Genomic DNA, 12,191 nt, shown 5'->3' on the forward strand with positions numbered 1-12,191 from the left:
AAAACACCGTTCTGAACAGCACACCTGGAAAAACACCGTACTGAACAGCACACCTGGAAAAACACTGTTCTGAACAGCACACCTGGAAAGACACCGTTCTGAACAGCACACCTGGAAAGACACTGTTCTGAACAGCACACCTGGAAAAACACCGTTCTGAACAGCACACCTGGAAAAACACCGTACTGAACAGCACACCTGGAAAAACACTGTTCTGAACAGCACACCTGGAAAAACACCGTACTGAACAGCACACCTGGAAAAACACTGTTCTGAACAGCACACCTGGGAAAGACACTGTTCTGAACAGCACACCTGGAAAAACACCGTTCTGAACAGCACACCTGGAAAAACACCGTACTGAACAGCACACCTGGAAAGACACTGTTCTGAACAGCACACCTGGGGACAGACACTGTTCTGAACAGCACACCTGGAAAGACACTGTTCTGAACAGCACACCTGGAAAAACACCGTACTGAACAGCACACCTGGAAAAACACCGTACTGAACAGCACACCTGGAAAAACACCGTACTGAACAACACCTGGAAAAACACTGTTCTGAACAGCACACCTGGGAAAGACACTGTTCTGAACAGCACACCTGTTAGTGGTTCAATATTTGACAGAGAAAATTAGAAAGCGGCGGAATTTAAAGACGAAACAACCAGGATGGGTTGATAATATGACCAGGATGGGTTGATAATATGACCAGGATGGGTTGATAATATGACCAGGATGGGTTGATAATATGACCAGGATGGGTTGATAATATGACCAGGATGGGTTGATAATATAACCAGGATGTGTTGATAATATGACCAGGATGGGTTGATAATATGACCAGGATGGGTTGATGATACGACCAGGATGGGTTGATGATATGACCAGGATGGGTTGATAATATGACCAGGATGGGTTGATAATATAACCAGGATTTGTTGATAATATGACCAGGATGGGTTGATAATATGACCAGGATGGGTTGATGATATGACCAGGATGGGTTGATGATATGACCAGGATGGGTTGATGATATGACCAGGATGGGTTGATGATATGACCAGGATGGGTTGATGATATGACCAGGATGGGTTTATGATATGACCAGGATGGGTTGATAATATGACCAGGATGGGTTGATGATATGACCAGGATGGGTTGATGATATGACCAGGATGGGTTGATGATACGACCAGGATGGGTTGTTAATACGACCAGGATGGGTTGATGATATGACCAGGATGGGTTGATACTATGACCAGGATGGGTTGATGATACGACTAGGATTGTGCCTTTGGCTTTTGGACAGTGAAAGAAAGTGATTTGATAACCAATAGAACAGGAGAGAAATGACATAGTGCTGGGTCTAATAGAACAGGAGAGAGATGACATAGTGGTGGGTCCAATAGAACAGGACAGAGATGACATAGTGGTGGGTCTAATAGAACAGGAGAGAAATGACATAGTGGTGGGTCTAATAGAACAGGAGAGAAATGACGTAGTGGTGGGTCCAATAGAACAGGACAGAGATGACATAGTGGTGGATCAAACAGAACAGGAGAGAGATGACATAATGGTGGGTCTAATAGAACAGGAGAGAGATGACATAGTGGTGGGTCCAATAGAACAGGAGAGAGATGACATAGTGGTGGATCAAACAGAACAGGAGAGAGATGACATAGTGGTGGGTCTAATAGAACAGGAGAGAGATGACATAGTGGTGGGTCCAATAGAACAGGAGAGAGATGACATAGTGGTGGGTCTAATAGAACAGGAGAGAGATGACATAGTGGTGGGTCTAATAGAACAGGAGAGAGATGACATAGTGGTGGGTCCTATAGAACAGGAGAGAGATGACATAGTGGTGGGTCCAATAGAACAGGAGAGAGATGACATAGTGGTGGGTCTAATAGAACAGGAGAGAGATGACATAGTGGTGGATCAAACAGAACAGGAGAGAGATGACATAGTGGTGGGTCTAATAGAACAGGAGAGAGATGAAATAGTGGTGGGTCTAATAGAACAGGCGAGAGATGACATAGTGGTGGGTCTAATAGAACAGGAGAGAGATGACATAGTGGTGGGTCCAATAGAACAGGAGAGAGATGACATAGTGGTGGATCAAACAGAACAGGAGAGAGATGACATAGTGGTGGGTCTAATAGAACAGGAGAGAGATGAAATAGTGGTGGGTCTAATAGAACAGGCGAGAGATGACATAGTGGTGGGTCTAATAGAACAGGAGAGAGAGGACATAGTGGTGGGTCTAATGGAACAGGAGAGAGATGACATAGTGGTGGATCAAACAGAACAGGAGAGAGATGACATAATGGTGGGTCTAATAGAACAGGAGAGAGATGACATAGTGGTGGGTCCAATAGAACAGGAGAGAGATGACATAGTGGTGGATCAAACAGAACAGGAGAGAGATGACATAGTGGTGGGTCTAATAGAACAGGAGAGAGATGAAATAGTGGTGGGTCTAATAGAACAGGCGAGAGATGACATAGTGGTGGGTCTAATAGAACAGGAGAGAGATGACATAGTGGTGGGTCCAATAGAACAGGAGAGAGATGACATAGTGGTGGGTCTAATAGAACAGAAAATGGAAATACATTTGCCAAAATTATATAAAATCAAATTTTATTAAATAATTACTCCTGTCTGTAGAGAAATGAATAAAATCATTAAAAATATATGACCAGAAAGCATTATTTGGCCCAGGGTTCCCCAAACTCGGTCCTCGATACCCTAGGGTGTTTTTGGTTTGTTCACCCTAACACTACACATCTGATTCAAATAATCAACTTATCATCAAGCTTTGATCCTTTGAATCAGTAATAAATCCTTGGTATCCTGTAGACCGAGTTTAGGAAACGCTGACATAGACGCAGAGGAATCGAGATCATTAGTTTATTTATTTTTTTAATAATAAAAAAAAATAGATGTGATTGTTTCACAAGCTCGTAGGCCTCGGCTGTCTTCCTCCAAGTTCTTGTGCTTTCATTGTATCGTTGTGTGAATTGTTAGGCCTCAGATTTGACATTTTGATCAATTCTCTTGTGACAGATGTCACCAGTAGTAAATATACCGCTAATCCACATCACTTGGTTACAGTCATTTACCGTTGTCAATTCTTGGGAGTGGAGACGGTCGTTTCTACCAACCTGCTGCGCTTGTTTTCACAACCACTTATTTCAGAACCGCCATTTTGTTTGAAGCGCTTCATAGGAGCAAGTGTCTGGTTTCTCTGTCCTGTTACTGTTGAGGACGTGTCTGCTGCGTGGAAATGGACAAGTTGTATTTTTTTTTTAAATATCCATTGAAAATAATAATATTATTAAAATAGAAATCTTTCCAACAATCTCAAATCCTGGATAATCACCAATCCTCTGTGTGAAAGACCAATGGAAGTTATCGGCCTACTGCTGCATTGGCCTGTAGTAGGCTTGGGCCATGTACCGTTTATACCGAGGTATTTATAATAAATGGCAACGGGGGCTGAGGGAGGGGAGGGCTACGCCACTGCTTATGTTAAGTATACCCGTAAGAAAAAACTAAGATGTGTTAAATGACTGATATTCAGGTTATGTCTCCAGCTGTGTCCATGCTGTGTATATGCTGTGTCTATACTGTGTCTATACTGTGTCTATACTGTGTCTATACTGTGTCTATGCTGTGTCTATACTGTGTCTATACTGTGTCTATGCTGTGTCTATACTGTGTCTATGCTGTGTATATGCTGTGTCTATGCTGTGTCTATACTGTGTCTATACTGTGTCTATGCTGTGTCTATACTGTGTCTATGCTGTGTCTGTGCTGTGTCTATACTGTGTCTATACTGTGTCTATACTGTGTCTATGCTGTGTCTATACTGTGTCTATACTGTGTCCATGCTGTGTCTATGCTGTGTCCATGCTGTGTCCATGCTGTGTCTATGCTGTGTCTATGCTGTGTCTATACTGTGTCTATGCTGTGTCTATGCTGTGTCTATACTGTGTCTATACTGTGTCTATACTGTGTCTATGCTGTGTCTATACTGTGTCTATACTGTGTCCATGCTGTGTCTATGCTGTGTCTATACTGTGTCTATACTGTGTCTATGCTGTGTCTATGCTGTGTCTATACTGTGTCTATACTGTGTCCATGCTGTGTCTATGCTGTGTCTATGCTGTGTCTATACTGTGTCTATACTGTGTCCATGCTGTGTCTATGCTGTGTCCATGCTGTGTCAATGTTGTGTATATGCTGTGTCTATGCTGTGTCTATACTGTGTCTATGCTGTGTCTATGCTGTGTCTATACTGTGTCTATGCTGTGTATATACTGTGTCTATGCTGTGTCTATACTGTGTCTATGCTGTGTCTATGCTGTGTCTATACTGTGTCTATGCTGTGTCTATGCTGTGTCTATACTGTGGCTATGCTGTGTCTATGCTGTGTCTATACTGTGTCTATGCTGTGTCTATGCTGTGTCTATACTGTGTCTATACTGTGTCTATGCTGTGTCTATGCTGTGTCTATGCTGTGTCTATGCTGTGTCTATACTGTGTCTATGCTGTGTCTATACTGTGTCTATACTGTGTCTATGCTGTGTCTATGCTGTGTCTATGCTGTGTCTATGCTGTGTCTATACTGTGTCCATGCTGTGTCTATGCTGTGTCTATACTGTGTCTATACTGTGTCCCTACTGTGTCCATGCTGTGTCTATACTGTGTCCCTACTGTGTCTATACTGTGTCTATACTGTGTCTATACTGTGTCTATACTGTGTCTATGCTGTGTCTATACTGTGTCTATACTGTGTCTATACTGTGTCTATGCTGTGTCAATGCTGTGTCAATGCTGTGTCAATGCTGTGTCAATGTTGTGTATATGCTGTGTCTATGTTGTGTATATGCTGTGTCAATGCTGTGTCAATGCTGTGTCAATGTTGTGTATATGCTGTGTCTATGTTGTGTATATGCTGTGTCAATGCTGTGTCAATGCTGTGTCATTGCTGTGTCTATGCTGTGTCTATGCTGTGTCTATGCTGTGTCAATGCTGTGTCTATACTGTGTCTATACTGTGTCTATACTGTGTCTATGCTGTGTCAATGCTGTGTCAATGCTGTGTCAATGCTGTGTCAATGTTGTGTATATGCTGTGTCTATGTTGTGTATATGCTGTGTCAATGCTGTGTCAATGTTGTGTATATGCTGTGTCTATGTTGTGTATATGCTGTGTCAATGCTGTGTCAATGCTGTGTCATTGCTGTGTCTATGCTGTGTCTATGCTGTGTCTATGCTGTGTCTATGCTGTGTCAATGCTGTGTCAATGCTGTGTCTATGCTGTGTCTATACTGTGTCTATGCTGTTTCTATGCTGTGTCTATGCTGTGTCTATGCTGTGTCTAAACTGTGTCTATGCTGTGTCCCTACTGTGTCCCTACTGTGTCTATGCTGTGTCTATACTGTGTCCCTACTGTGTCCATGCTGTGTCTATACTGTGTCCCTACTGTGTCTATACTGTGTCTATACTGTGTACCAACTGTGTCTATGCTGTGTCTATACTGTGTCTATACTGTGTCTATACTGTGTCTATACTGTGTACCTACTGTGTCTATGCTGTGTCTATACTGTGTCTATACTGTGTCTATACTGTGTCTATACTGTGTCTATGCTGTGTCTATACTGTGTCTATACTGTGTCTATGCTGTGTCTATACTGTGTCTATGCTGTGTCTATACTGTGTCTATACTGTGTCTATACTGTGTCTATACTGTGTCCATGCTGTGTCTATACTGTGTCTATACTGTGTCTATACTGTGTCTATGCTGTGTCCATACTGTGTCCATACTGTGTCTATACTGTGTCTATGCTGTGTCTATGCTGTGTCTATGCTGTGTCTATGCTGTGTCTATACTGTGTCTATACTGTGTCTATGCTGTGTCTGTGCTGTGTCTATGCTGTTTCTATGCTGTGTCTATGCTGTTTCTATGCTGTGACTATGCTGTGTCAATGCTGTGTCAATGCTGTGTCAATGCTGTGTCAATGTTGTGTATATGCTGTGTCTATGCTGTGTCTATGCTGTGTCAATGCTGTGTCAATGCTGTGTCTATGCTGTGTCTATGCTGTGTCTATGCTGTGTCAATGCTGTGTCTATGCTGTGTCTATACTGTGTCTATGCTGTTTCTATGCTGTGTCTATGCTGTGTCTATGCTGTGTCTATGCTGTGTCTATACTGTGTCTATGCTGTGTCCCTACTGTGTCCCTACTGTGTCTATGCTGTGTCTATACTGTGTCCCTACTGTGTCCATGCTGTGTCTATACTGTGTCTATACTGTGTCTATACTGTGTACCTACTGTGTCTATACTGTGTCTATACTGTGTCTATACTGTGTCTATACTGTGTACCTACTGTGTCTATGCTGTGTCTATACTGTGTCTATACTGTGTCTATACTGTGTCTATACTGTGTCTATACTGTGTCTATGCTGTGTCTATACTGTGTCTATGCTGTGTCTATACTGTGTCTATACTGTGTCTATACTGTGTCTATACTGTGTCCATGCTGTGTCTATACTGTGTCTATACTGTGTCTATACTGTGTCTATACTGTGTCTATGCTGTGTCCATACTGTGTCCATACTGTGTCTATACTGTGTCTATACTGTGTCTATGCTGTGTCTATACTGTGTCTATACTGTGTCTATACTGTGTCTATACTGTGTCTATGCTGTGTCTATACTGTGTCTATACTGTGTCTATACTGTGTCTATACTGTGTCCTTGCTGTGTCCATACTGTGTCTATGCTGTGTCTATACTGTGTCTATGCTGTGTCTATGCTGTGTCTATACTGTGTCTATACTGTGTCTATGCTATGTTAACTATGCTAACTCACTCTGGGGACCCTTTGCTCGTCATGTTTTTGAGGGTTACAATGTTTGACAGATTGACTTGTTGAGGGGACAATGTTAGACAGATTGACTTGTTGAGGGGACAATGTTAGACAGATTGACTTGTTGAGGGGACAATGTTAGACAGATTGACTTGTTGAGGGGACAATGTTAGACAGATTGACTTGTTAAGGGGACAATTTTAGACAGATTGACTTGTTGAGGGGACAATGTTAGACAGATTGACTTGTTGAGGGGACAATGTTAGACAGATTGACTTATTGACTTGTTGAGGGGACAATGTTAGACAGATTGACTTGTTAAGGGGACAATGTTAGACAGATTGACTTGTTGAGGGGACAATTTTAGACAGATTGACTTGTTGAGGGGACAATGTTAGACAGATTGACTTGTTGAGGGGACAATGTTAGACAGATTGACTTGTTGAGGGGACAATGTTAGACAGATTGTGACAGATTGTGACAGATTGGAGCAGTAGGCAGTCAGTGTGTTTAGCTGAGCACACAGTTTTGGGGAGAGTGTGGGGCTCTCTCCATCTCTCTCTCTCTATCTCTATCTTTCTTTCTCTCTCTATCTCTCTATCTTTCATTCTCTCTCTCTCTCTCTCTCTCTTTCCCTCTATCTCTATCTCTATCTTTCTCTCGTTCTCTCTATCTATCTCTATCTTTCTCTCTATCTTTCTCTCTCTCTTTCTCTCTCTCTCTCTCTCTCTCTCTAGCTCACTCTCTCTCAATTCAAGGGGCTTTATTGGCATGGGAAACGTGTTAACATTGCCATAGCATTACACATACAGAAGTTTCAAAACAATAAAGACATTACAAATGTCATATTATGTCTATATACAGTGTTGCAACGATGTACAAATGGTTAAAGGACACAAGGGAAAATAAATAAGCAGAAATATGGGTTGTATATACAATGGTGTTTGTTCTTCACTGGTTGCCCTTTCCTTGTGGCAACAGGTCACAAATCTTGCTGCTGTGATGGCACACTGTGGAATTTCACCCAGTAGATATGGGAGTTTATCAAAATTGGGTTTGTTTTCAAATTCTTTGTGGATCTGTGTAATCTGAGGGAAATATGTCTCTCTAATATGGTCATAAATTGGGCAGGAGGTTAGGAAGTGCAGCTCAGTTTCCACCTCATTTTGTGGGCAGTGTGCACATAGCCTGTCTTCACTTGAGAGCCATGTCTGCCTAGGACGGCCTTTCTCAATAGCAAGGCTATGCTTACTGAGTCTGTACATAGTCAATGCGTATCTCTCTGTCTCTCTGTGCTCTCGTTTCAGTCTCTCTGGGGAGAAGAGCACCATCAGAAGGAAATAATTGAATCTCCGCTCCACTTTCGCTCGTTCCTCTTGTGTCGGATCAACCAATGCCACCAGCATAGGGGCACGTGTGTGTGTGTGTGTTCCTGCAGGCGTGCGTGTGTGTGGTCCTGCGGGCGTGCATGCACGTAGTACAAGTGTGTGTGTGCTAGAGGTCGACCGAGTTATGATTTTTCGATACCGATTATTGGAGGACCAAAAAAGCCAATACCGATTAATCAGCCGATTTAAAAAAAATAAAAAAAATAAAAAAAATAAAAAAAAACATTTTTTTTATTTATTTGTAATAATGACAATTACAACAATACTGAATGAACACTTTTATTTTAACTTAATATAATACATCATTAAAATCAATTTAGTCTCAAATAAGTAATGAAACATGTTCAATTTGGTTTAAATAATGCAAAAACAAAGTGTTGGAGAAGAAAGTAAAAGTGCAATATGTGCCATGTAAGAAAGCTAACGTTTCAGTTCCTTGTTCAGAACATGAGAACATATGAAAGCTGGTGGTTCCTTTTAACATGAGTCTTCAATATTCCCAGGTAAGAAGTTTTAGGTTGTAGTTATTATAGGACTATTTCTCTCTATACCATTTACTATTTGACTTTGACTATTGGATGTTCTAATAGGTACTTTAGTTTTGCCAGCCTCATCTCGGGAGTTGATAGGCTTGAAGTCATAAACAGTGCAATGCTTGAAGCACAGTTTGCTGGCCAAATGCACACAAGTGCTGTTTGAATGAATGTTTACGAGCCTGCTGGTGCCACCGCTCAGTCAGACTGCTCTATCAAATCATAGTCTTAATTATAATATAATAAACACACAGAAATACGAGCCTTAAGTCATTATTTTTTTAAAATTTTAGTTATCTGTTATTTTACCAGGTAAGTTGACTGAGAACATGTTCTCATTTACAGCAACGACCTGGGGAATAGTTACAGGGGAGAGGAGGGGGATGAAAGAGCCAATTGTAAACTGGGGATTATTAGGTGACCGTGATGGTTTGAGGGCCAGATTGGGAATTTAACTAGGACACCAGGGTTAACACCCCTACTCTTACGATAAGTGCCATGGGATCTTTAATGACCTCAGAGAGTCAGGACACCCGTTTAACGTCCCATCTGAAAGACGGCACCCTACACAGGGCAGTGTCCCCAATCACTGCCCTGGGGCATTGGGATAATTTTTAGACCAGAGGAAAGAGTGCCTCCTACTGGCCCTCCAACACCACTTCCAGCAGAATCTGGACTCCCATCCAGGGACTGACCAGGACCAACCCTGCTTAGCTTCAGAAGCAAGCCAGCAGTGGTATGCAGGGTGTTGTGACCATTAATGATAATAATTAATTAAATAGTCAAATCCTGAAACTATCATTTTGACAAAACAAAACGTTTATTCTTTCAGAGAAATACGGAACCGTTCCGTATTTTATCTAACGGGTGGCATCCATAAGTCTAAATATTGCTGTTACATTGCAACAACCTTCAATGTTATGTCATAATTATGTAAAATTCTGGCAAATTAATTACGGTCTTTGTTAGGAAGAAATGGTCTTCACACAGTTCGCAACGAGCCAGGCGGCCCAAACTGCTGCATATATCCTGACTCTGCTTACACTGGAACGCAAGAGATTTTTGCGAATGTGCTTGTTGAATCATCACCCGTTTGGGGAAGTAGGCGGTGATTCGATGATAAATTAACAGGCATTGATTATATGCAACGCAGGACAAACTAGTAATATCATCAACCATGTGTAGTTAGCTAGTGATTATGTAAAGATTGATTGATTGTTTTTTATAAGATAAGTTTAACGCTAGCTAGCAACTTACCTTGTCTCCTTGCTGCAGCCTGCAGTCAACCTGCCACGCAGTCTCCTTCTTGGAGTGCAATATTATCGGCGTCCAAAAATGACGATTACCGATTGTTAGGAAAACTTAAAATCGGCCCTAATTAATCGGCCATGCCGATTTAATCGCTCGACCTCTAGTGTGTGAACTCCTGAATAGGGCAGACAACCCAACATCTGAATGAGCCACCCTAGTTCACTTGGATATGGGATTTGGGGAAAGAGTGTCATTTTGAGTTAAGTACCTTTTTATGCATTAGTGTGGTCTTTCTCTGACAGCCGGTACGTTAGTGTGGTCTTTCTCTGACAGCTGGTACATTAGTGTGGTCTTTATCTGACAGCTGGTACATTAGTGTGGTCTTTCTCTGACAGCCGGTACATTAGTGTGGTCTTTCTCTGACAGCTCCAGGTACATTAGTGTGGTCTTTCTCTGGCAGCTGGTACATTAGTGTGGTCTTTCTCTGACAGCCGGTTCATTAGGGTGGTCTTTCTCTGACAGATCCAGGTACATGAGTGTGGTCTTTCTCTGACAGATCCAGGTACATGAGTGTGGTCTTTCTCTGACAGCCGGTACATTAGTGTGGTCTTTCTCTGACAGCTGGTACATTAGTGTGGTCTTTCTCTGACAGCTGGTACATTTGTGTGGTCTTTCTCTGACAGCTGGTACATTAGTGTGGTCTTTCTCTGACAGCTGGTACATTAGTGTGGTCTTTCTCTGACAGCTGGTACATTAGTGTGGTCTTTCTCTGACAGCTGGTACATTAGTGTGGTCTTTCTCTGACAGCTGGTACATTAGTGTGGTCTTTCTCTGACAGCTGGTACATTAGTGTGGTCTTTCTCTGACAGCTGCTGGTACATTAGTGTGGTCTTTCTCTGACAGCTGGTACATTAGTGTGGTCTTTCTCTGACAGCTGGTACATTAGTGTGGTCATTCTCTGACAGCTGGTACATTAGTGTGGTCTTTCTCTGACAGCTCCGGGTACATTAGTTTGGTCTTTCTCGGACAACCAGTACATTAGTGTGGCTTTTCTCAGATAGCCGGTACATTAGTGTGGTCTTTCTCTGACAGCTCCAGGTACATGAGTGTGGTCTTTCTCTGACAGCCGGTACATTAGTGTGGCTTTTCTCAGACAGCCTTTACATTAGTGTAGTCTTTCTCTGACAGCTCCAGGTACATTAGTGTGGTCTTTCTCTGACAGATCCAGGTACATTAGTCAGATTCAACACCTGCATTGCTTGCTGTTTGGGGTTTTAGGCTGGGTTTCTGTACAGCACTTTGAGATATCAGCTGATGTACGAAGGGCTATATAAATACATTTGATTTGATTTGATTAGTGTGGTCTTTCTCTGACAGGTCCAGGTACATTAGTGTAGTCTTTCTCTGACAGCTCCAGGTACATGAGTGTGGTCTTTCTCTGACAGACGGTACATTAGTGTGGTCTTTCTCTGACAGCCGGTACATTAGTGTGGTCTTTCTCTGACAGCTGGTACATTAGTGTGGTCTTTCTCTGACAGCTCCAGGTACATTAGTGTTGTCTTTCTCTGACAGATCCAGGTACATGAGTGTGGTCTTTCTCTGACAGCTCCAGGTACATGAGTGTGGTCTTTCTCTGACAGCCGGTACATTAGTGTGGTCTTTCTCTGACAGCCGGAACATTAGTGTGGTCTTTCTCTGACAGCTCCAGGTACATTAGTGTGGTCTTTATCTGACAGCTCCAGGTACATGAGTGTGGTCTTTCTCTGACTGCCGGTACATGAGTGTGGTCTTTCTCAGACAGCTCCAGGTACATTAGTGTGGTCTTTCTCTAACCAGTCTTGGTTGATGGATGATTGTTATGTTGTCTATATAACTGTTCTCTCTGTGTGTGTGTTGTCTCCACAGACGCTGATATGCAGTGAGGATGAGTGGCGTCGTTGAAAACCTCTCGGACCCTGCTGCCAGGGCCGAGTCACGGAAACGCAAAGAATGTTCCTCTGACCTACTGGGTCCCAGGTACGCACTTCTTTACTACTACCACTGTACCACACTAACTACTTTACTGTGGCTTTACATTAGGCTATTGTAGGGCTGGGGGGGTATACCGTATTTTATGATATACCGGTAATGCTGCAGGGA

At 42.5% G+C, this 12,191-nt stretch overlaps 1 protein-coding gene across 2 annotated transcripts in view; it reads left to right on the top strand.

Annotated features, from left to right (window-relative positions):
- Positions 1 to 12,191, top strand: part of LOC110536532 (nuclear receptor coactivator 2) — a 236,266-nt gene that overhangs the window by 80,833 nt on the left and 143,242 nt on the right. For both annotated transcript variants that reach the window (XM_036934699.1, XM_036934700.1), the window contains exon 2: positions 11,958 to 12,068. In XM_036934699.1, the coding sequence (XP_036790594.1) occupies positions 11,977 to 12,068 (92 nt within the window). In that variant the 5' untranslated portion in view covers positions 11,958 to 11,976. The remainder of the gene's footprint in view (positions 1 to 11,957; positions 12,069 to 12,191) is intronic.

Source organism: Oncorhynchus mykiss, chromosome 11 (genome assembly GCF_013265735.2).
Source record: "Oncorhynchus mykiss isolate Arlee chromosome 11, USDA_OmykA_1.1, whole genome shotgun sequence".
NCBI classification, from domain to species: domain Eukaryota; kingdom Metazoa; phylum Chordata; class Actinopteri; order Salmoniformes; family Salmonidae; genus Oncorhynchus; species Oncorhynchus mykiss.